Source organism: Filicampus tigris, chromosome 20, assembly GCF_054856515.1.
Source record: "Filicampus tigris isolate MCC_2025a chromosome 20, RoL_Ftig_1.0, whole genome shotgun sequence".
NCBI lineage: Eukaryota > Metazoa > Chordata > Actinopteri > Syngnathiformes > Syngnathidae > Filicampus > Filicampus tigris.
Genome location: NC_141236.1, coordinates 2,267,044 through 2,292,543, shown reverse-complemented (window position 1 = coordinate 2,292,543; position 25,500 = coordinate 2,267,044). Strand labels below are relative to the sequence as shown.

The window sequence follows — 25,500 nt, the reverse complement described above, 5'->3', positions numbered from 1 at the left end:
CATTTAAGAAGGGGAAGTCGTGGTAATGTTTTGCCCTAGATGTAGAGTAACTGGTGTCACAGAAGATTATTGGTGAGCCATGCGTCATCAGCTTGAGGGGGCTGCAATGTAGCAACCCTGCAACTGCGGGAAAATGCACGTCGTTAACTGGAGGTGGGCGGTTATGTGAAAAAGATGCTCGGGTCAAAGTGAACCCAAATGGATGTCCAGGTAAGAGAAAAGGATGGAGTTGATGTGTGGTGCACCGTGCCATGTTGTACCGTGTCTAGTCGTTCCTCCGCCGTGGTCACGACATTGCTCCGTCAATGCATCGCTCGCGACGACGACGGACGTCTTAGTAAATGACCTTACCCTGGAAATACCATAAAAGATGCAAATTTATGTCGTTCTTGGGCAATTGTAGTGCAGTAATTTTTAAGTTTCTCGCCAACCATCGGCTACGGAGAGGTTATAATTTTTTGTGTCGTTAAGTGGTGAGAATTGCTAGTTTACTAAGTGGAAGTGAACGCAACATCTAGCGCGTCAAGGAGAAGGGGCGGTCCAATAACGTACGACCGCACTAACCTACCCGACCAGACCTTGACGTATTACACTATTTTACCAGCTCAGGAAGGTAAGAAAGTCGCATTTCTTGATTGAATTGTTAAAGTAGTTTCATTGAAATTTGGTAAATTAAAGACTGGGAATTTAACTCGTGTAGTACCACGCGCTGCGGCTTAGCAAAGTTTAAAGTAGGCGACAGCACCACGTTGTCGCGCTGTCAAATTGGTTTTATGCCCGCTGTTTCTTTACTGCAGATTCCATTCCCCCCCCCTCTCCGCCACTTGTCACATTAAATGCAGTCAGTTAAAAAAAAAAGGCGAGTCTGTGACTATGAAGTTTGTTACACGGTTATACTGGAGCCTAATGAACTACAAGGCGAGCGCGTGCGGATTAATTAGCCAATGGTAGCATCCGTCTTTACTCACTTGGCATGTTACAAAACACGTGATTGGTATTAATACCAGCGCGACCAATATTGTTTACGGGGAAGCGGAAGTCCTTACTATACGGTGCAATGTAGGCATGTAAAGTCAAATTGCATCACTGAAGCCTGCGATGCCTGATCGATCAAAGAAGTGAGTTTTGTACAGTCGTTTGGGGAATGTAGTTTTTACCCATTGTCGCTTAGAAATAACGTCATTGGGCAGTTTGCCGCCAGTTGTGTTGACTTTGTGAACACTTGCAAATGCTGACACTCATGATGTAAAGGCATTAGTGAACACTAATTGTAAAAAATAAAATAAAAATAAATTTTCTTAGGATAGCAGGTTATGATGACACGCTTGTAAACACCTGGTTTTGAGTCAGGTATTTTGAAATGTATTAAGCAAATTCTCTAATCTTTCATGAGGTGAAAGTAAGTGAGCCTGACCTCCTTGCTATCTGCTGTTTGGAATTATCGCCCCTTCTGTACAATAATGATAAGTGACAAGGCTCCACCAAGGATTATTGTCCTTTAAGTGTAGTCTCAACAGGAGTCATAAATGCCAACGTGTGACTGGTTATGTCTTGTTCATTATCCTTTCATAGTGCTGTAGAGTTTCCCGTTTATAGATTAAATACCACTTAATTATCATTGATGATGACTGCATTTTGCCCACCTTTTACGACATCTTGAAACGTAAGATGTGTGTCTAATGCAGTCAACTTTGTACAGGGTTCAACTTTGTTTAAATGTGTGGCAGTTTGTCACAGTCAGACAAACAGAACTGGCTCCCATTTCCAAAGAAGACGTTCACTTGTGCCAATATGAAACCCATGGTCAATTTTGAATTCACAATCATTTGACCATATGAGGACGTTGCGCATGGAGATTACTGCGTTCTATCTGAGCTATTGTTGCTTTTGTCACATTGTACTGAGCCGCAAGGACAGTGACATTTGTACAGTACCAGTTTTGTAGCTCTGCTATGTTGCGTTCAGTTCAAAGTCTTTATTTCTTAATTACACTTTTCTGTGGTGCCATAAAAAAATACATATAGAGAAAGCAAAACACACTTGTGTAGTTAAACCTTTAACTTAGGGGTACCCAACCTTTGAGTAAGTGTCCATGAAATACAGGCTCAGAAGTACTTGTCCACCCCCAGCTGATAATACAGTACAGTCACTGTCCCTGTGTTGCTAAGCAACCCTGCGCTGCTGGTTGACCTCTTTGTAGTGATTTGTGGGGAGACGCACATACATGTGCATTGGATTTTCTATTTTTTTCATGATTATATATCAGTGCTCATATAGAGTATTTCCATCACAACAGTGGAGGAGCGTGTGCTCACACAGGTCACAGCAGGCTTGATTCCTCTACCAATATGGGGAGTGTGTCTTGTCAATTGAGAAAAAAAAATCTATAAATGGAGACTTCTATGATAGAAAATTTGATATAATTTACAGAAAAATCTGCGATATAGCGGGACTGTAGTAGGTGAACAGTGATGTCCGACCAAGATGACTACTGTTGCATTTTAGCTCTCTTGTGTTAGCTGCTAGATGTGTAAAAAACAATCATCCATCCATCCATTATCTATACCGCTTATCCTCACAAGGCTCACTTTGCACCAATACACACACGCACACTTGAACTGGTTGGCTTAGGTCAGTTTAGAGCATATGGAGCTTTCTTGCTTTCGAAAAACTCTTAAGAAATTTCACGTAATTGTAGTAGTAGTGTAAAGTAAATAATGTTTTGCAGTGACCATGCATTCTAGTTTTCCATTCAAACAGTATAGTGAGTATAGTAAAAGTAGAAAATGTAGATTGTAGCACCTTCACAGTCACCTTCTGTGCCATTTGCAGTTGCCGGCATGTGACGATTGCATGTGGAGTGACTGGCTGAACATTGGTTGCCTGGGAAAGCAGACCTTTACACAGGAATGCAAGCATCTTTTCCCCAAAGTTTTAATTGATATTTTATGTTTTGTTTTAAAGCACTGAATGTTATGTGGAAATTGTATATTTCCGGTTTGGGGTTTGCCTTATTATTTTTTAAACATCTCAGTATTTGAGCCTTTTTGTTTTTCTCGAGGAGGAATTTTGACATTTGTGATTATGGGCAACCAACTTCTCCATTTAAGCAAAACGGGGTAAAATACTTCCTTCCTTCCGATTTGGGTAACTGGCAGAGGCTTATGGCAGAAGACCAGGACAGATTACCCGTAGGAATATTAAAAGTCTATAATGTAATGTGTTTTACGCAAAATATCTTCAAGAGCTACCCAAGATGACCATATCCAATATTAAGCTTCGTTCGTGTTTACATGTATCATAGTACGTATATGTATAAGTGAATGATATACTTTATGGTATTTAACGTTTGTCCAAAGATGCTACCAATTAAAACAACAAAACAATGTTCTAGCAAGTTTGGACTCCAAGCATCATGTCATCAGCAGATAGTTGTCGTACTCATCACTGTGCACACACAAAGTCTGTTAACCTGTTTTCCGTGTTTGGTCAGGTGATGTTTTGAATTAGATGGATTTCAGTTGTGGGTGAAGGTGTGTGTCAGCGCTGGACTAGGTACTTTTATCTTAGATTGGTTTTTTTCCCCTTGTAACCTAACCATTTACGATGTTGTATGTACAAAGACAACGACAATCTTAGAATTTACTACACAGAAAAAGACGGTATATTAAAACATTGATTCATCCATTATGTGTCAGGTATATACGGTCATGCAATGGTTCTGTTAACAAATAATTCATGAATTTTGATGAGCTCTTGTGGAGGAATTGACCAGCATCTCACTATTTTACTCAAAACAAAATCTCAAAAAACAGTGCAGCATAAATCAACCATAAATGTAACAGTTAAATAATACGCTCATTCAATGAACTATTTGCCAGTGGAGAATTTTTCTTTACAGTAGAGCTGCTCATCAAAGGTTGTGACTGTATAACTTTGGCCCAGTTTTGCAATTATTCTATGACAGTTCTGTAAAACTGTCCAAAGTGTGTCATGGTCATGTGCTGTATATACTGTATAGCATCTGAAATAAGTTTACATTTCTCTGTTCAGACTGTCCTTGAGTAGTCAATTCTTGAAACTGCATAGGTTGTCATCTTGTACACTGAGGTGTCAACCTAGATTAAAATATCAATTATGGTCCCCCTAACTATACAGGTGTAGTACTAAATCATGAGCACTTTGTCTAGCATCATTGGAACTAACAGGGATTTGTAATGTTTCGCACACAAGTCACAGTTACGGATTCATTTTAACAATGTGAGACACACATTCACAGAACTATGGGTAACATAAACACACTTAAACGATAATGAGTAACTTCCTTAGGACGGAAAAAGTTTCATATTGCATGCATCCTGGAAACCGAAGAGTGACTGAAAAGTACAAAAGAACACAAGTAAAAGATTCCCCTAACAAGAACCGTTGTCAATTTTCACAAAAAGCACTACGTTTCCCATCCCTTGTCCAGATTACTACATTTACTAGGGCTGGGCGATATGACTGAAAAGTATATCACGATATAAGTGTTTCATATTGGTTGATATCGATATACAGTGGTACCTCTACTTACGAACGTCTCTTCATACGAAATTTTCAAGTTACGAAACGCCTCAACAGGAAAATATTGGCTCTAGTTACGAAAGAAATTTCAGGATACGAAAGGTAAAAGTATGGGGTGATACTCGCAGTATGGGCTGCTACTCACAGCTCCGGAGTTTCGTGAATGCAACATACTCATAGCTGCTCTGCCATTGGCTAGCCTAGCATCTTCCTGGCATCCCATTGGCTAAGAGGGACTTCTTCCGTATTTCTCTATTTTTGTGGATAGATAGATAGATGCAGCGTCCTCGTCATTCGCCCCTTGAGCCATGAGGTCTTCCGATAGTTATACGTGAATTAGAAAGGAGGAAAAAAAATGGGAGAAAATCTGGGTTTTTTTGTCCATACAAACAAAGCAAGAGATAATAGAAAAGTATGAAAGGGGGATACGTTTGTTTGATCTCGCCAAAGAATATGACCGTAATGTATCGACAGTCGCCACGTTATTAAATCAGTTGTTTACAAAATGCCAGGCAAAAACGCTTCTGAGAGAGAACATGAACCAAAGAGGGCAAAAAGCGATGAGGACAGCAATTAAAAGGTAAACGACCATCATTTTTATTCCTTACTCTATTCTTTGTTTTTATGCACAACTCTAATTTATCGTGCAATAATCTAATCGTAACATGTATTTGTTACATGTTTTCATGCATTTTTATGCTTTTTAAAACATTTATGTCTGAATATAGGGGGGCTTGGAACGGATTAGGGCATTTACATGGAAAACACGTCTCTACTTACAAAATTTTCTACTTAAGAAATTTTTTCCAGAACCAATTAATTTCGTATGTAGAGGTACCACTGTATATTGATTTTTTTTTCTTTTTTTAAACTATTGAAAATAATGACCCAACGAAAAATACATTTAGGTTATTTTAACATAATACCTAACCTTTAATAAGAGATCAAGTAACTATGAAAAAGTGAAATAAACTGGTCATATAAAGATTAAATAAACTCCATTTTAAACATAATGCTCTTAGAAGGGCTGAGAGATATGTTTGAAAACAAATATTTCATATCAGTCAATATTGATAATTATTGATTTTGTTTTAAACCTTTTCTTTAAATAACAGTTAACTGTTTTTGTGTACATCGTTATGTAGTGTAATTAGGCGTGGGCGATATGGGCAAAAAAAAAATCTATTTTTTAAAAAAACTCTAACGATAATTTGATGATATTCTACAAAAAGGATTTTAAATCTGCACTTGCTTCACAGACCAATTGTGGATAGACAGTGTTTGTGAACATCTCTTTTAAATTGCTAAATACAGCTTCTGCAAAACAATGATATTCTACGACAATATTTAACAATAAAGAACAAAAAATATTTATAGAGTAGACTTACATTGATTTTTGGGAATATTTATGTCATTTAAATGTCTCTGCTGTTATTCCATAATGATGTGACATTTTGAGCTGCAGTAAGTACAGATGTACCACCGCCACCTACTAGAGCAATCAGAATGAGAAAAAGGTGTTAACTACAGCAATCAGAATGAGAAAAAAAATGTATTTGATATATGACGTGTGACGAAGTGTCACCCAGCGAGAGAAAAAAAAGACGTCGTCATGACAAACATAACGTCATAGCAAAACTCCAATTTCCCGAAAAGTGCATTTTCCCACTCATTCATCGCTGTGATATGTAGACCTGTGACTTTATTCATGTTTGGGTGTATGCTGGCGTCACACTAATAAGCCGTCGTAGTTTGTGCAACAACATGCCTCGGGAATACAGGCTAGTTATGAATGATGCGGACTACAAGCGAGTAAACTGAATGTTAACCGATCATCATCCAGGATGTCACGTTTGACTTGCTCGCTAAAGTACTGAGTGTGTGTGTGCGTGAGTGCATGCGATTATATTTATTGGTTCAACTCAGCGACTGTTTTCTAAGTGTGTGTGTTTAAGCTTTCGTTTAGCGTGTTTGCACGGTCGCCACGTTTTCCTCGTAATCCATATGGCCCGTGGTGCAACAAAATTGCTCTTCACGGTGACCGTTTTGGCACATCTAACAATGTTATTCCCAACGACATCAGTCCTGTCAACCCCACACCATTTACAGACTACGGACGACGTGGACTCGCGCCTCGCTATGAATCGGATGCCCGCTCGACACTGTTTGAATCAGCTCCGCTGCAGTGCGGACGGAGTCATGTGACCGGGTCCTGCCCGCTGATTCGGCGAATGATTATCACTTCCTCCTCCTCTGCCGTCACTGCTGATGACACTGATTTTCAACATTTTTGCGGCCGTCGACTGACTTGAGTCGTTATGCTTTTAGAGGCAGTATTAATACTCGATAATGTAAAATTACACATCGTGAAAGCAAGATTGGCAATGATATCGATAACTATATATATCGCCCACCTCTAAGTGTAATGTGCAGTTTGTCCTCCACCAGTGCATTGTAAATGCTTATTTGCACGGGGCCTACCCCAAAGCAGTTGTTGACACACATACTGTATAATAGCCTTCATTCAATGTTCATCCAATGAAGTGAACAAATACTTTCTTGCACTGCATACATTATTGTTGACGAACCGTCTTAGGACTACTTTATCTTTTTAGCGGACTCATTATTTCCATAGTCCATTCATATTTTACTTGCTCGATTTTACCTTGAGTGCGATGCCGGTGTCGGATAAGGCTAACTAGCGCTAGCATGCCAACGACAAGAACTCCTCCACTTGTACACCACGGCTCAATCCGGGGCTGTTTAATAGGGTTATCATGCATAATATCATTTAATTGCAAGAGTTGTACTGAGTCGAATGGTCATTTATTTGAGCAAAGTTACGGTGCTTGCTCGCTCGCTGGACGCGAGCATAGGCATGGCCGCCGGGCCCGCGAGCATGCTCCATTGAGTTAACAGCTTATTCTTCGTTGGTTTAAATCAGGGGTGACTGGTCGATCGCAAAGGCATTGTGGGTAGATCGCCAGCCTATCAATCCGTCCTCACTACTGTATTGCTGCTAGGGATGTGCGCGACTAGTCGTTTAACCATTTAACCGTCTACGATTTATTAAACGTTTTGTATTTTACTTGTCGGTTAAACGTGGCATTAAGTATCACGCATCTTGTTCCACACGCCTCTGCCTCGGCCTCTGTAAACATGCTGAGCACCAAGAGAGAGAATTGCTCCCTCCCCCCTAAAAAATCCAAAAAAATCCTATTATTTTGTGTAAGCGTTCATATTATCGGTACATTAAAAATGCGACCTCTGTCTTGTCTGCTGCATGAACACATGCGTCGTCAAAGTGGCCCGCCTGCGCAGAAGAGACGACGTCACACCCGACATGTTTTTGCGTAAGTAAATGTGGTTCAGCGTGTCGGGGCATTCAAGCGATTAGGTAGCCGGTAGAAATAAACACAGGATTTGGGGGAAATTATGAGGCGACGCTTTCATATCTCATTTCATGGAGACATCACTAACGATGACATCACGTCATAACTATACTATACTAATACTAATAATAAAGTCAATACTGTTACCCAAAACAACTTTGTAGATTCGATCTCCCCGCTGCCCATGTAGAGCTCATTTTGGGCTCGGACGACGTCAATGTCGGATATATTTAACCTGGCGGTTCAGACTGCGGTTGCATTGCAAAAAATCCGATAGGTATCCACTGTAGGACCACATATGAAAGGGGCCAAAAACTTTGACTTAATAAGAAGACATAATACAGTGGCACCTCTACTTATGAAATTAATTGGTTCTGGAAGAAATTTCTTTAGTAGAAAATTTTGTAAGTAGAGACGTGTTTTCCATGTAAATGCCCTAATACGTTCCATGCCCCCCAATATTCAGACATAAATGTTTTATAAAGCATAAAAATGCATCAAAACATGTAACACATACATGTTACAATTAGATTATTGCACAATAAATGAGAGTTGTGCATAATGTAAAAAAACAAAGAATAGAGTACAGAATAAAAATGATGGTCGTTTACGTTTTAATTGCTGTCCTCATCGCTTTTTGCCCTCTTTGGTTCATGTTCTCTCTCAGAAGTGGTTTTTGCCTGGCGTTTTGTAAAGAACTGATTTAATAACGTGGCGACTTTCGATACATTACGGTCATATTCTTTGGCGATCAACCAAACGCATCCCCTTTTCACACTTTTCTATTATCTCTTGCTTCGTTTGTATGAACAAAAAAAAAAAAGATTTTCTCCTTTTCTTTTCCTCGTTTCGAATTCACGTCAAACTATCAGAACTCCTCATGGCCCGAGGGGCGAATGACGAGGACGCTGCATAGACATATCTATCACATCTATATCTATCTACCGGTCTATCTGCACACATAGACAGATACGGTAGAGGTCCCTCTTAGCCAATGGGATGCCAGGAAGATGCTAGGCTAGCCAATGGCAGAGCAGCTATGAGTATGTTACGTTCAGGAAACTGCGGAGCTGCGAGTGGCAGCCCATACTGTATTTTTACCTTTCGTATCTTGAAATTTCTTTCGTAACAAGAGGCAATATTTTACAGTTGAGGCGTTTCATAACTTGAAAATGTCACATTTAGAGACATTCTTAAGTAGAGGAACCACTGTACACGTCTTGGAGACAAATAACATGCACTCTAGCTGTTATGAAATGCACTATATAAATAAAATTGTACTGTACTGTACTTCAAGAGGACACTTAGAATTTATTTTCCCAAGGCACGCAGAACCGCAACAGAAGGATGAAAGAGCCGCGGGTAGCCGACCCCTGACCTAGAACAAGAAACTTGTGTTGCTAAAACTATGGTTGAATGGTACCTATTCTTAAATGTTACTTTAAGCACTGTTGTATTCAATTTAATTCTTTGCACTTCACTGTATTTCTTGAAAAGAAGTTGTACAACTACACATTTTAATTGGAACTTTTTCTGAGCACTAGATAGTTCTTTTTTTTATTTATTTTCAAATTCATTTTATTGTGTTCTCTACAAAATATGCATTTTGAACCATATGAACAAATGCTAAAAAGATGATGGAAAATTGTCATTATATGTTTTAAGGGAAAATGTATGTATAAAGAGATATGGATGACCAAAGGAGTTATTTTATGCATTATTTAGTTTTTAATTCATCGTCCAATTAATCTGTTATCAATATATTTTTATCTGCCACATTTTGTGATCAGTATCAGCCTCACAATATCTATATCGGTAGGGCTCTAATAGTTGGAGACATGGGACATGTTTGTCTTGTCTTCATACAGTTTTTCTTGATTTTGTTTTTTCAAACAATGGGCTTAAAAAAATACAAACAAAAACCCACAGCATCTTCAGTGCCAGTCCCAGGCCAGATAAATGAGCTGGCTGTAGTCAATTACATTTCACAAAATTGGGACATCCAAGACAAAACAGTCAATTTGGCTTTGTTTTGCCTTTGTTGTTCAAATAGAACTCATAGAAGTGCGTCTTTGCCATGTCTGTGTGTGCATTCACACAGCTGATGTAGCTTCCCAGAAACGGATAATTTAATGAGTGGTGATGTCAGCACCAGTGTCTGTTGTACAAAGTCGGACAGCGACACAACAGCTGCAAAAGTCTCTGACGTTGATATACTAGTATGGAATCCTGATACGACCTGATCTGATACTACCTTAGAAGCTAGCAAATTTGTGGGTTGACTTTAACTCCCTATTCGGTACAGGTCAGTTTTTCACAGAGTACAGTGACTACGGTTGCCAACCATCCCTTGAAAAACAGAATCGTCCCGTACCTGTATTTTGAAATGTAAGCACGCGTCCCGTATCGAGTTGACACACTTTGTCCCGTAACATCGCGAGGGTCCAAAATAGTTCGTAAAATGTCGATGGAATTAATGAACAACAGTTCCCTTTATATGACAATTTACGGTAACGTTCCGAGAACCTCCCCTGCTCTGTGACCAATGAGCTGACAGGACATTCAAACACGAATATGACGATATAGAATCCGCTTATCTTATTGCTCGAGGTACTGTTGCTTGCTTGAATAAAAGGCACAACAAAACTAGGAGAACCCTCGACAAATTTGCTTTCCATGAGGTAACGCCAGAGGTAGATAAGGTATGTCAAGAATGATTTTTTTTTTTTTTTTAACCCTTTGATCAAGGTTAATATGGAAATGTGCAATGAATGTCAGCATTGTATGGACAAACATAATAATTTTGGGGTGGAATAAATAAGTAGAACTGATTGACAAGTACGTTAAATAGATAGATAATACATAAAAGTAAAACATTGATTGAATAATAGATAAAGAATACACACACAGTTCTGCTGAAATGATTAAAGGTGAGCTCATTGTGAGCCTCAACTATGACATGTCTTGCTGAGCGTTTTACTCTGCAGTAGTCAAAGTCAAACCGCTCCTCGCTGCAGCAAGATATCAGAAGAAATATAAATGGAAAAAATTGTCTGTTTCCACATAATGCGGCATTGAGCTGTTCATAAGTTATGAATGTTCTGCTTATTATTTATTGTTTTATATTAATTTATACGGTTTTAAGTTGAGTCACTGATGGTGTAGTGGTACACACGCCTGAGTTGTGTGCGGGCAGCGTGGGGTCGGTTCCCAGCTGGGATAGGCTCCAGCGCCTCCCTGCGACCCTGTACAGGATAAGCGGTTTGGAAGATGACACATGACAGTTTTCAGTTCAACAGGAATTGTTTGAGAGATTTATTTTTGTTAGTTTGTGTTAAAGTACATTTCTGGATAATATTTTTTTCATGTGTTCATATCATTCAAAAATACTCATCTTATTCAACTCAGGTTAATCCATCCATCCATTATCTGATCCACTTATCCTCAAGAGGGTCGCATGCTGGAGCCTATCCCAGCTGTCTACGGGCAACAGGTGACGCACACACTGAACGAACAACCTAGGGACAATTTAGAGCGTTCAATCAACCTACCGTGCATGTTTTGGGAATGTGAGAGGAAACCGGAGTACCCGGAGGGAACCCACGCAGGCACGGGGAGAACGAACGCGCTAACCACTTTAACACTGTGCTGCCAACTCAGGTTTAAATAGTTGTTTCACCCACAAAAAAAAGAAAAAAGCATACAAGGAAGGTTGAAGGCAGTCTGGTCAGTCGTCTTTGTCGATGAGGTGTCCCTTATTTATTTTTCCGGGAGTTGGCAACCCTAACAGTCACCCCTGAAAAACACAATTTTAATGGGCAGTGACAAAGGGGCATAATTATCACAAGGTCAGTCGAACAGTGAGCCACTTTAACAATGGCCACCAGTTTGAGTTTTTCAGAGGTTTTTTTAGTGCGGTGGATGCCCCCCCTCCCTCAGGGTGATGTCCCATTGACACCCGTGCCTGCCTGTGCGCGTAATACCAGCAGGGGATGGGAGGTGCCAGTAGACCATGTGAATTTACTGGCATCTGACGTCCTTTCTCAATAATATTGTTTTTTTCAATGTGTGAGGACAGCATAAATGTTAATATTTGAGACTCACACCCCATGCATCTATAAAAGCAATTCTCCATGTTGCGTTTCCACGCTAGGAAATCTGTACAAGGATGAGGTTTGATTTTTACAAAAACACAATGAGGGATTGGGTTTTGTTTGTTTAAATGTGTCCAAAATGAGGGGAAAAAAAACAATATTGTTGAGAAGGGATCACACGGGTCTTGATTTCCAGTTTCCTGCTTTGTTATAATATTTTGCTGTTCAGAGTAAGTGTGACTACAGGGCGTGACATAGATGCAGCTTCCATTTACAGTACTATCATTCCTTTAGCTTACTAACACTATTATTGTTATCATTATATTATTCATTGAAAAATATCATATCTTTTTTATTGTTGTTTTTACTTTGCAGTCAAGGTGTTTACATTTTAAAATTTGCAACTCTCATAACTACTTTATCCATTAATGGTGAGTATTAGTAACTAACAGAGCTGGGCACTTGACCCTTTTTTGCCAGTCCGGCCGAGACCCTCCACCCTTGACCTGGGTACCATTCCGACCTCGACCTCTGGCCCTTATTCATAAAAATTATCAGCCCCGGCCCCGTTCCGCCCCCTGGCCCCCAATTTACAATTTCAACCCGCTATGGACACGCTTCAAAATGCGCCACTAGTACTTTACTACTTACCCAACTGCGTGTGCTTGCTTCCATTGTGAGCCCCGGGGTTGGTTTTGTCGTATTGTATAGTTATTTGGGTCCAACAGACGGCCAGAAGTCGCATTCAACAAGTTACTTATTTATTTTCCACACTTCCCTTCGTTCATGACCTTCAAAATAAAAAAAGCATACCAGCAAACAACTATACACAGCAGGTTTGCTACGGCGTATTTCCAGAAGTAGGAAAGACGCCAGAAGAAGTGCATGAACTCCACCTTGATGTGCCAGCGTCATCCTTGAGTGCTGCACGCAGCTTAATATACTCCCGGACACAAATTGTTTTGAAACAGTTGAGTTCCAAGTCGGGGGGCAAGTCGGGGGGCGTCGCTTCAAAAGGACAGCGACAACAATGGATATCGTGCCTGCTACAACCATAAAGGGACCGAGATGACTAGACGATGCATTTAATTTTATTGCCAAACTAGTTTGCTTTGCAGCAGAAACAAGCTGCATGCTGCATCCTCTCTCTCCTCCTCTCCGTGTGGGAAACTGTATGTCATCGCAACATGTGACATAATGGACCGATCAGAGCAGCAACAATTCCTGACAACAGCACAATGCATCGGTCACATGAATCAATGCGGCAGTTGTCGCTCGCGCCGATGCGGGAGTCGAAAGAAGCCGAAAGAAGTCGAAAGAAGCCTAAAAAGAAGCCTTTCACTGAGTAGGCTGAGATGAAATTTGGCCATCTCGCGACGACGTCAAACGCATGAGGGCCGATTAGTGGGCTCGACTAAAATCCACTTCCGGCCATGTTTAGTCCAGCCATTTTTTAAAATTTGTCAACCGCCACCCCTCGCCCCAAAGACGGGCATCCGGCCGGGCCGGAATTTCCGACCGGTCCGGCCCACGGACTGACTGCCCAGCTCTGGTAACTAAACACTATAAATTGCCATTGTGTGCACACCCTTAACGTTTTTATTTTTGGGGGTGGGGGGGGTGATCTCCCACACTGATTGTGTGCAACTCCCGAATTTTGACTATTAAAATTTTTTTAAACTAACACTGAAGGGTTAATACGTCTTAAATCCTCTTAAGATGAATGCCGATCAACGTTTACAAGTGTTTGCGAAGGTAGCGAATACAGGGTTCGTTCAAGGTCATAAACGTTTGCCTGACGTTTGCCAACAGTTTAGTTTTTTTCTTGTCGCACGACACTTGCGACAAGAAGAACTGTCAGTGACTATTAAAAACTGTTGGCGAACATCTGGCAAACGTCTGCTTAAAAGTAGTTTTAAAACTCTGGCTAGCAGAAGCTAACAGTCACAACACTGCTAAGGCTAATCTGTGCTAACACTTGCCTTTCACTTTTACAAGATAGCACTTCTGGGTTTTTTCCTCTCAAAATCATGCATCTTTGTCTGGCCTGGTTCCTAAGTCGAGAGCAGAGAAGGTTTTTTGTGCGCGTGTGTTTGTGTGTTAGTTGATTTGGCCTGTTATGTAACAAATCCGCATTGACGTTTTAGATGTTATGGCCACTTTAACCACTCTCTTGCCTCAGGTCTCAGTGAGAGAGTTACCACTCATCCATTGGTTGTCTTGCTTCTTTCCCTCCATCTCTCTGGGTATCACAGTGGGTGATGTACCGTCTTTAACATTGTGATCGCCCACAAAGGCCTCTTCATCACCCCAGACTCGCCAAATCTAGCCTACCTCCAGAGTCATCATGGGGGGAGTAGTCCTAATGCACTTCACAACGGCGGACTATGTCATCTTTGCCTTGTTGTTGGTGGCCTCAGCTGGTATCGGCTTGTATTATGCCTTCTCTGGTGGACGCCAGCGTACAACACAGGTGGTCTTTTTTTTATTTTTATTTTTTTTTTAAGTTTAGCCCAACCTGAGCTGTTAGTCTAATTTCCAAACCATTTTATTTACTTCAGGAATTCCTGATGGCTGACCGCTCAATGAGCTGGCTTCCTGTATCCCTGTCACTGCTCGCCACTTTCCAGTCCGCTGTGGCAATTCTGGGCGCACCGTCTGAAGTCTACACGTTCGGGACACAGTACTGGTTCCTGGGCTGCTCGTACTTCTTGGGGCTCCTCATCCCAGCTCATGTTTTCATACCAGTCTTCTACAGGCTGCGGCTTTCCAGCGCATATGAGGTATACAGGGCTCGAAACATAACCATATATTTGGAGATGGAAACTAGAAGAAGGGGTTTTTTTTTTTTTAAACAAAATTGATTTTGTTGAAAAAGGTAAACAGTTTTCCTTTTGTTTCTATATAGGTAGCCTTCTAAGTACTGTATAAAGTTTGTGAAAGTATGTATTTGAGAGAACTGCCTACTGTTTTTATTAAAGTATTAAACAGTATTTCATTTTTTATGAATAGCAAATTGTAGTGAGGAAAATAAAAAGTAGAATACACACTGATAGACTTATCACCTGATGTGCTAATGCCATTTTCCCTGTGTTTTTCTTGTGATAATCTCAGAGGTCAGACTTCTTATCTGTCGTCCTAGCAGTCTTATCCTTGACATGGTAAAAATAAGCAAAAACATAGGCAATACTGAATGACTGTGCAGAAAGTTGTTTTTTCCCTCTCTCCTCAAATTCAAGGATTCTTATTCGTCATTTTCTGCTGTGACCCAAAACATTGTCTGGTTATCCCATAAATTACTCTGAGATTATATGTAATAAGCATTTTTCTTTGTTTTTTGTTTTTTGTTTTCTCACTTTCTCTTAACAGTATCTGGAGCTGCGCTTTAACAAGACAGTCCGCATATGTGGGACTGTGACCTTCATCTTTCAGATGGTATCTTCAATTTTGGATTCATATTTCTATCATAAGTACTGGTAGTTGTTTTTGTGATGTCTTTTAAATCTTAAAATCGGAACTTTAAGACTTTAATTTGAGTTAATAAGTTATACTAGCTATCATATTCCATTTTGAGTACTGGTAGCTGCACAGTTAACTCTAACTCTAGAATCAGAGAATACTGTTTTTATTTACATTTTACATCCATCCAATTTTTTGGGATTATCAGGTTTCCTAATCAGCTATTCAAGTTGTTGTTATTATTGCCTTGTAAATTATTTGACTATTGTTTTATTGCTGCTTCATGTTAATTCAGCATCAGTTAGTCATTAAATAAGAAAACTATTCATACTTCAAGCAAATTTTAAAATAATGTGTAATGGCAACAAAATATGTATTTGTCAACTTCTTAGATTTGAATTAGCCTATTCTTCTGCGTTTGAAAATCAGATAGGCCGTTGAGCAATGTAATGATTTTGTACTCAGATCGAACCAAGCATGCCATGTTTCCTCAAAAGTGAAGCAATATGGTGAATATGGTTTAGCTTTATGTGCTAACGTGTTTACCATGCATCTTTAGGTCATTTACATGGGTGTGGTCCTTTACGCTCCAGCCTTGGCACTTAATGCAGGTAAGATAAAAAAAATAAAAGTTTTCTTGTTGTTGTATGTAACCACTGCCTTTAGACAAAGAGCCGTAATTTATAGCAAAGGTCACGTTTCTTGTTTTGACAGGTATGTTAGGTCGATCAAATCGTATTTGTAAGCTAAGAAGTGCAGATGATAAAGCTTCACTTGTCGTAGTGTGCTCTCCAAAATAGCTGGGGTACGATAAGACACACTGGAGGTCAACGTCATGTCTCATGACTTGAAATGACTTGAAATGAAAGCGAAATACTGGTAAATAAATACAAATCAATAAAATCATGAATGGATAATGAAAATATAAATTGATTTGACCATGATCACATAGACTCGAAGCCACATGCCCGAGTTGTGTGCGGGCAGCGTTTCCCGCTCAGTGATGGTGTCTGTGTGTGTGCCTTGCTAATAGGGTTGCGTCAGGAAGGGCATCCGGCGTAAAATGCTTTGCCAAATCAATGATGCGAATCGTGCGTGCACTTGATTCGCTGTGGCGACCCCTGAGGGGAAAAGCCGAAAGGTTAACAACAACAACATAGACTCGAAGCATTAGGCATATTAATCCACCAGGATTGTACAAAGTACCTTTGGCTGCAATTCGACGTAAGATTCTGATTTAGGTAATCCATTTTAAGATGATGGGATGCAGAACGCACATTGCTCTTATGAATTTATGAGCGCAGCTGGTTACTTTCCTTGTATTACGTGCAGTGGGCTCCGTTTTTTTGGGGCAATCTGAATAACGATCTGAGTTTTCAAACGTAAAGCCTTTGACTGTGTATATGTGCTTTATGTATTTGACATGTTTCCTTGCTGTCCTTGGTTTTGTAAAATGCTTTGTTTGTCTAAAAATTATTTCATAAGCATTGAACAGGGAAAAAATGACTGAACATGTCAATGCAGTGGTAATAATGTTGCTGTATTTGCTTACAGTCACTGGTTTTGACTTATGGGGAGCAGTGCTTGCCATGGGACTTGTATGCACACTCTATACCTCTCTGGTGAGTCAGGAATTCAGTGGCGACAGTTTCTCCTTTTGTCCCTGCTTCATTAATTACCACTATTTCTATTACTTTCCATACTTGAGTTTCTTCCAGAATGTGCATGTTACAGAATGTCCTGTAGTTTGAGTGTGTAAGCATGTGTACATTGGGTCGCCATCTTCCAAAACCTCATATTAATTTTCATCATAAATTCTAGGGAATGTTGTTTTTCTCTTGTCCCAGTCTGTCTGTCTTCTTGCATTCTTTCAAGCAAGTGTCACATTAAGCCAACAGAACGAAACAAAACACAGTTGGTTAAATCCTCGACCTGAGCTGATTATTCCTCAAATTGTCGGTCAAACCCAAATTTTAACAAGATGTAAGCTTGTGCTCTAGCATCATGCTCGTTCCAGGATAAAATATATTTTATTAGCGTTATTGATGATTAATTAGTCATTACTGGATTATAAAGTGCATCCCGTGGTGTTCTAATCTTGTTTGATTGTGTCTTTCAGGGTGGCCTAAAGGCGGTGATGTGGACCGATGTCTTCCAGACAGTAGTAATGTTTGCAGGGCAGCTGGCGGTTATCATTGTAGGCGCACATCAGGCAGGGGGGATTGCAGAGGTCTGGAGGAAAGCAGTCAACGGCAGCCGCATCGCAGGACTTGAGTGAGTAAACACTACCGAAAATCTCTTGACACATTACGATATGCATCCGGTTTGCATTTTTACTTTGCATTACATGATACGGTTGACTGACTTGTGCAAACCTCAATTCCATTGAAGCTAGGATGTGTAAAATGTAAATAGAAACAGAATGCAATGATTTGCAAAGCATTTTCAACCTATGTTGAATTGAAACAAAGATGAGATATTTAAAGGGGAAGTCAACCCAAACACATTTTTTTCAAGAATGTGTTCCCAGCAGGCCCGCTAGTTGAAGCAGAGCATTCTGATTACGTTTATCAGCAAAATCCACCCGTTTTTAGCCATCTCAGGGGCAGCCATTCTGTCGACTGAAAATGACATCACAGATGCTCCGGGCTCAGCTAACGACCAATCATGGCTCTGCTTGAGAAAACAGGTGAGCTGTGATCGTCGTGTGGTCGTTACCCGAGCACTGAGCAACTGTGATGTCATTTACAGTCAACAGAAGTGACAAAATGGCCGCCCCCCAGAGATGGACAAAAAGGGGTGGATGTTTGGGTTACGTCTATGTAGTGCTTTTCTGCTTGATCTCTGCTTCTAGCTGGTACAGTGCCCCATGTGATGCTACCAACCAAATTGCCCTTAGAGCAGTTCTGCTGCCCAGTGTTTCCATGACTTTGTTACCTTATTTACAGACCCAAGTAAGGATTAACTTTCCCCAAAGAACTACCAAAACCGGCGACTTTTCAGTTCAAGAGTATTGCTGTAGCGCTGTATACTGTATCGAGTGCGAGGTTCTCCTTTGTTAAGTGACAGAGAGCTGTAATGGGCGTGCTGTGACTTTTGGCTGTGCGCTCTGTAATGAAATACATCTCTGGTTTCAGTATCCGCAGCAACCATGACGACGGCTTTGAAATAGCGACGGGTAACAGGTAGTCTTATTGGGCCGCAGGTCACTCAGTATTTGAAACTTGCCCCATTGTCCGACAGCAGAAAAAGAAGATATGTGAATGAGAACAACTTCATTGGGAATTCAGCCCTATTAAAATACCGTGTATGTGCACAGAGAGCAGAGCTCCGACTTTTCATGCCGCTTTTAGCTAGTGTTTTGCCCCTGGGCTAGTCAACCTATCTGTGGCAGTGCCAGGGGTGCTAGCATGGGCTTTGGTACTCTCGCCGACCCATCAGCAGCTCATTAGTCAATCAGCTGTATTCCATCGTCTTGATTTAGTTCGCAATGAAAGTCATTTAAATGTCAGAATCAAAGTGAGATTTTGTATTAGTGTCGTGGCGATATTCTTTTGAATGATTCTTTTGGCGTGAAAGATGAGAATCGATTCGCAGCTTTGAGGGAGTGGTTGGTTTTTTTTAGGTTGTTTTTTTTTTGCTAATTTGGTATGTTTTTTGGTAACATTGAAGCAATCTGATTAAATGTACGAAACATAAGGTACAATTATGGAAGAGGACATTACTCCAAAGCTTGGTGGTTGAATTTATTAGCGTATGTTGTGGTAACTTGACTCGTACTGTAGCAGATGAAAAAGTCCCGGAAAGGTCTTGGAAAATTATTTCAAGAAAAGTGCAGGAACAGTGTTTTTATTCACATTTTATCCAACTTCCAAACTTGATTGGAATCGGGGTTTGTATTACTGGGAGCATTTGCAAGACATATCAGAGTTTTTGCCTTTAAAAAGTGAACATAAGTGAGTCATAATTCATCTTTGAATATTTACATATTCACCAACACTACGTTTAGGAGGTGACTTTTATGCAGCCTGACATTTAAACTCGTTGTAGCCTAAACCCAGATCCTTTGGAGCGCCACACTTTCTGGACATTGGGTGTCGGTGGAATCTTCCTGATGCTGGCTTTATATGGTGTCAACCAGGCCCAAGTCCAGAGATACCTCAGTTCCCGCACGGAGAAAGAGGCTATTATGTGAGTGTTCAGTCAGTGCACTTTTATTTTGATAGCATACAACTTTCTATTGATGTTTGCAAACATTTTTGCCCATTCTAGGTCGTGCTATGTTGTTTTCCCATGCCAGCAGATCGTCCTGTGTTTAGGTTGCCTGATGGGGCTGGTTATGTTCGCTCGCTATGGAGAGGACAGCCCTCTCGATAAGGGCTATGTCAAAACAAACGATCAGGTAAACATTAATCACGTTACGGTTGATCATATCAGTGGATGGAAAAGCCATAACTGCCGATTAAAAATGCATCCTCGTGTTGTGTCTTCTTGGCAGATGGTGTTATACTTTGTGATGGATGTATTCAAGGATCTGCCTGGCCTTGCAGGCCTGTTTGTGGCCTGTCTCTTCAGCGGAGCGCTCAGGTAAACAACTCAGGAAAATAGTGCTAGTACTATTTTAAATTGATTTGTGATTTCCTTCATTTGAGTTTGAGACAGTTTGATTTGCTGGGGTTTTACTATCCATGCAGAATTTAGATTTACATATTAAAACGAGGCTTCCTATTTGATGCTGGTGATGTTGTGCCTGTCTCCTTGATTTGAATTATGGTCAAAGGGAAGACTGGAAAAACGGGGATAATGGTTTCATCACCCTAGATAGGTAAAAGAAAAAGACGGACATTTAAAAGACTGATCTTAAGAATATTGCCGTTTTGTTCTCTCCTGAAGCACCATCTCTTCAGCCTTCAACTCCCTGGCAACAGTAACCATGGAGGACCTAATTAAACCTCATTTCCCCAATATGACTGAATCTAAAGCCACATTGTTATCCAAAGGACTTGGTAATTTGGCCTGTTTTGTGTGTCTACAAGGAGAATTGTGTGCATGTGTGTTTTTTTTTTTTTTTAAATCAATAATGATTTGTTGTTGTGTCTCCCACAGCGCTGGCCTATGGCTTGGTCTGCCTGGCCATGGCCTACCTCGCCTCTATAATGGGATCTGTGTTGCAGGTAACAAAGCTTTTCACATCGTCATGATCATAATGATTAGATTTTTATTTAATCAATCTAGCCCTAAGGTACCGTCATCGACAAACTTTAAATTTCAGTACAGTTCTTTTCATCTTTAAGAGTCAGCATCCATTTGAAGGAGTACACTGATATTTAGTTGAAAACGGCTGCACATCTCTGTTAAATTCAGTGGACCAACTTGCAAGTACATTTTTCACAAAATGAATTACTTCACTAATTGAACTCCACACTACTATTTTGAACATGCCCCTTTTAATACATTTTTCAATTACACGCACACTCAGGAAAAGGGATGGGCGAGAACCAATATCAAGTACCGATACTAGCCTTAATTAAAGGTATCGGGGCTTGTGGAGGCTGCCGATTCCAGCCACCGATACCTAAGGCCCCCAAAAAGTAAAAAATCTGACATTAAGGCTTCCTCAGAAATAGTTGGCGCTACACGGCGGCAGTTTGACACATTTGCGAATCATCATCTGCGTCAGAAAAAAAGGTCATTGTTCACAATTTTTTTGTCCTTGCGTTACATGAAATTGTAAGTATTAGAAGTAACGATTACTTAGTATTGGTGAGTACCTAAGAGTAAATACTAGGGATGTCACGATATCCAAATGTCACAATACAATAATATCACGATAGGAACCTCACGATACGATAATTATCACAATATTGTGGAGAGGTTGGCGATATATAAAAAGCTCAGAATGTAAAAAAAAAAAAGCCCCTATTTTAAAAAAGATTATCACAATATTCTGGTTTTGTGCATAATAACAGCATTTCCGAAGAAATAGGCTTGGTCAGTTATGGAGTCCTACTGGCGATAAACATACAGTCGGTGGCAACAAATTCAACTCCACTAATAAACTAACCACCAGAGGGTGCTGGAACTGCATAAAATGGAAAACTTTGGCTTTTCAACAGATTTGCTGCTATTGATATCTGACATGACAACAACGATATATTGTGTCAATTTTAGTATCGCGATATCACGATATTGCCGATATTGTGAGATCCCTAGTGATTACTCCAAAAAAAAGTAGTATTGAACATCCCTACTTTGTTGGAGCATGAATTTTGGTTCTGTTGTTTGTCAACGGCTCTTACACAACACTGGTAAATGATTTGCCATGTAGTAATATAAAGTCCTACCAAAACCAGTGATTGCTCCGATTAACCCATTAAGGACGGGAGCGCATAACCGCGTTTCTACCACTAAAGCCGGGAGCGCTGTTGCGTCATTCTACCTTTAAAGCCGGGAGAGCGGATACGTCGGTGTCTTTTGGTGTCTTTTTTTAATCCAATTCTCCGTCTCTTAGCCAATTTAATGCATCAGAATATACATGTGAGGGTGGCGCGAGACCGCCGAGGATGTCGTGGAATTTTTTCGAGCTGTAGGTAGGCTAATGGCGGACGCCGTCGATCGCCGGGAGCTCTGATAAGTAACGGCAGTGATATATTGACGACGCGCACGACCAGTGGAACCAGTGGAACGTGATATGATATGGTTTGTAGACAATGACGATATAGACGTCTTTGTAATAGAATAGAGGATGGTAATTACCACTCGATTTAAAAAAAAAAATGAAAATGGTGCTTCTCTTGCACTGACACATTATTTTTACATCATCAATTTAAACAGTAAATAATAATGAATTCTGCCTGTGTGAAAGCCACATGTTTAAGATCTTTAATTCTTTTGGAATTATGTTTCTGTCTGCTACAGGGGCTGAGATATTAATCATTTTGTAAGTGTTGGATTTCTGGGAAATCTTCAGGTTTTCAAGGGTAATTCCAAAGGCGACCTTAGGTTTTGGGGAGCTGTTGGGACAGGCGCTTTAGTCCTTAATGGGTTAATCATTTTGAACTGCAATTATTTTGAACAAAACAGTATGTGAGTGTTAGTTTAGGTTCAAGCAAATTCATTAAAAACTGGTAAGGAGCTGCTACTTAGTCATCAACAGTGCTCCAGACTAACTTTTGAACTAGGAGCACAATGGTCTCTAGCCTGAGATTTTAGGGGCAATTGTAAAATGTAAGGGCGGACACTGTAAGTCAACTTGCAAAGTAAACACTTACTCCTCTCATTTTCACTGTATTATTGATAAAAAATTGGGCTGAAGTGTGGAGCACACAAAAAAAAAATCTGTACAGATGACCATGTCCATGTTTGTCCTTCTCCACCCTCAGGCGGCCTTAAGCATCTTTGGGATGGTGGGTGGACCCCTGCTGGGCCTATTTTGCCTGGGAATGTTCTTCCCATGGGCAAACTCCATTGTACGTGTGCATTTTTCCGACGGCCACGATGTCACAGTCAGTGCAGACTCTCACTCTCTCTCTTTGTCGTGGGACCTTCCCAGGGGGCATTGGTTGGATTAGCAGCAGGCCTCGCCATGGCCTTCTGGGTCGGCATTGGCAGTTTTATCATGCGTATGCCTGCTTCAAGTACTGTGTCACCGCTCAGCACCGTCACGCCGCCCCCTTTTGAAAACATGACCACGACAGTCATGACTTCACTGCTCAACGCGACTACAACCAAACCTAGGTACAGTCATATATCAATTGTATGTTCCCTTCTTGCGTGGCGCCCCTTGTGACTTATTTCACCTCTCAGGCCAACAGGTGTAGACGCACTCTATTCATTGTCCTACATGTGGTACAGTGCTCACAACTCTACCACTGTGGTTATCGTGGGACTGCTCGTCAGCCTGCTTACAGGTAAGTAGACGTTATGTAAAGTTGCTTCACAGCTTCATTGTATTATGTTTTTATGTTCTTGTGAAACTGCTAGCACTGTAAGTGCAGTTAAGTTATGATGAGAGCAACACAATCATTCAGCTCAAGACCCAACAATTGAAATGTGACAATCATTGTTGGTGGTTGGACCGATCAGGAATAATCAAGGATATTCCAGTAACAAAGAAGAAAAAAAAACTGCAAATTTATGGGTCACGCACGTTACTGGTTGAAAAATCTACTTCCTCTAATTTTCTTCTAATTTTTGAAGAAAAATGCCACCATTTTAGGGGCAACCTGGTGCCCTGAACAGGATTGGGTTTTTTTGTGGGGTTTTTTTAAACAATTGTATTAATTCATGCTAATTGATGAATCAGTTGATTATTTTGTTGATTAATCAACAATTAACTTTAAAAAAAAGTTTCATTTCCATCCAAATCAGAGCATATTTACTGTTGAAAGGCTGAAATTCCAAGGATTTGGACATATATAAAGTAACGGTCAAAAATGATTAGCGATTTAATTTGAGACACAAAAGTTGAAATGTGTCAATCACTAGTAGTGGTTGAATCAATAAGTCAGCTTCACATCAACGTTACAACAACTACATCAGTGTAATGGAAAATTGTATTTTTAGGCATTTTGGTTTCTATGACACAATAAGTCTTTACCTGAAAAGTGTCCTTATGGGAAAAAAGGTTGGCTACTACCGTACAGTGCTGAAAAGTATCAGTGATGATCAAAAATCTTTTAACACCTAATTACTATAAGGATTCATAAAAAAACAGAGAAGCTGTACTTCTAATTATTTTGGGGCTCATCATTAAGTGATTTGTCAGACTCATTTATTTTCGTCCATTTTTTTCCCCATGTCTAAATTAACTCTAAATCTGCCAATTTTAGGACCAATGAAGGAGAAGCAACTGACCCCAGGGACTGTGTACCCAGTCTTGGGGAATCTGCTTTTCTTTCTGCCTCAACGCTACAAGGAGAAACTTTGCTGCGTTACTCCTCTAGCGCAAAAGGTGACCATGCCACTAGGTTCTTTTGTACGGATAATGTCATCTGTAGGTACACCCTTGGGCAACATTCTTGGTAGGCCTGTTACTTGAATTAACCACTGAAAATCAGACATTGCTTTTGAGTTATGGTTCAGTAGAATTATTGTTACCAAAAAAAACAGGCCTGGACAAAAATGATGGTACCCCTAGAAAAGATCATGTTCAACCAAGCTGTGTCCTCTAATCAGCATCACAGGTGTCTTCAAAACAAGACTTCAGTCACTCGGCCTAGTTCAAGGGTGATCAAATTCTCGCTGTGCTGTTTTGTGGACATGGTGTGTACCACACTAAGCATGGACCAGAGGAAGCGAAGCGATTGTCTCAGGAGATTAGAAAGAAAATTATAGGCAAGCATGTTAAAGGCAAAGGCTATAAGACCGTCTGTAAGCAGCTTGATGTTCTGTCAGATTCAATTTCTGTGACCACTGTGGGGTTTTCTCCCATGAACAGAGGTGTGTAAATATTTATCCAAAGGAGTTTTTTTTCCAAGTTCAAGTTCTAAGTAAAAAAAAAAAAAGAAAAGCCACATACATTTGGCCTGGGGATGCCTTTTTCCTTTCCTGTTTTAAGTCGTGGTGTCTCTGTTGACCAGCCCACCGAAGTCAACGCGCAGCCTTATGAGAGGGCCAAGAAAGGTGCAAACGGAGCCGCTTACTGCAAGGAGGACACGGTCACCGAGGATAAAGAAATGGAGAGCGACGGCGTGCAGACGGAAGACGAGGAATGCCGGGCGGCTCTGCCGTCGTTCAAGCTGACCGCTCACTGCGTCGAGGAAACGGCCCTCTAAAACGCGTCTTCCCTTCACCCAGTCACTTAACTTTTCCTAAAGAGCTCGTGACTCTGTAGACAATGAGAAGTGGTTGGGTATTGCAATAATTTCGATAACTGTCGCGGGAGAGTACTGTCTAACTGGTACGTATTTTTTTTCTTGAAAAATAAGACGAGTAGCCCTTTGCCATTCCACCCGGCAGTTTGACCTGAACGAAAGGTGCGCCAAAGTAAA

General features: G+C 40.5%; 1 protein-coding gene across 3 annotated transcripts; it reads left to right on the top strand.

Moving 5' to 3' along the window:
- Positions 1-51: 51 nt before the first annotated feature.
- On the top strand, positions 52-25,500 carry slc5a6a (solute carrier family 5 member 6a). Of its 3 annotated transcripts, XM_086018920.1 has the most exons (18): positions 533-613; positions 11,364-11,448; positions 14,305-14,522; positions 14,611-14,832; positions 15,419-15,484; positions 16,068-16,119; positions 17,063-17,130; positions 17,628-17,782; positions 19,559-19,699; positions 19,781-19,910; positions 20,007-20,095; positions 20,402-20,514; positions 20,615-20,682; positions 22,891-22,977; positions 23,061-23,245; positions 23,315-23,418; positions 24,340-24,461; positions 25,090-25,500. In XM_086018920.1, the coding sequence occupies exons 3-18, from the start codon at positions 14,397-14,399 to the stop codon at positions 25,282-25,284; spliced, it is 1,923 nt and encodes a 640-aa protein (XP_085875046.1). In that variant the 5' UTR covers positions 533-613; positions 11,364-11,448; positions 14,305-14,396; the 3' UTR covers positions 25,285-25,500. The 3 variants fall into 3 exon arrangements, with proteins under 3 accessions (XP_085875047.1, XP_085875045.1, XP_085875046.1); XM_086018921.1 differs by lacking the exons at positions 533-613; positions 11,364-11,448 and adding an exon at positions 52-210; XM_086018919.1 differs by lacking the exon at positions 11,364-11,448 and having other exon boundaries at positions 356-613.

Excerpts from the sequence above, each read along its gene's own strand:
- slc5a6a (XM_086018921.1), top strand. The coding sequence starts at position 14,397 with ATGGGGGGAGTAGTCCTAATGCACTTCACAACGGCGGACTATGTCATC. Across the intron at positions 19,700-19,780 it reads ACGGAGAAAGAGGCTATTAT|GTCGTGCTATGTTGTTTTCC; the intron begins GTGAGTGTTCAG and ends TGCCCATTCTAG. Across the intron at positions 20,096-20,401 it reads CTCTTCAGCGGAGCGCTCAG|CACCATCTCTTCAGCCTTCA; the intron begins GTAAACAACTCA and ends TCTCTCCTGAAG.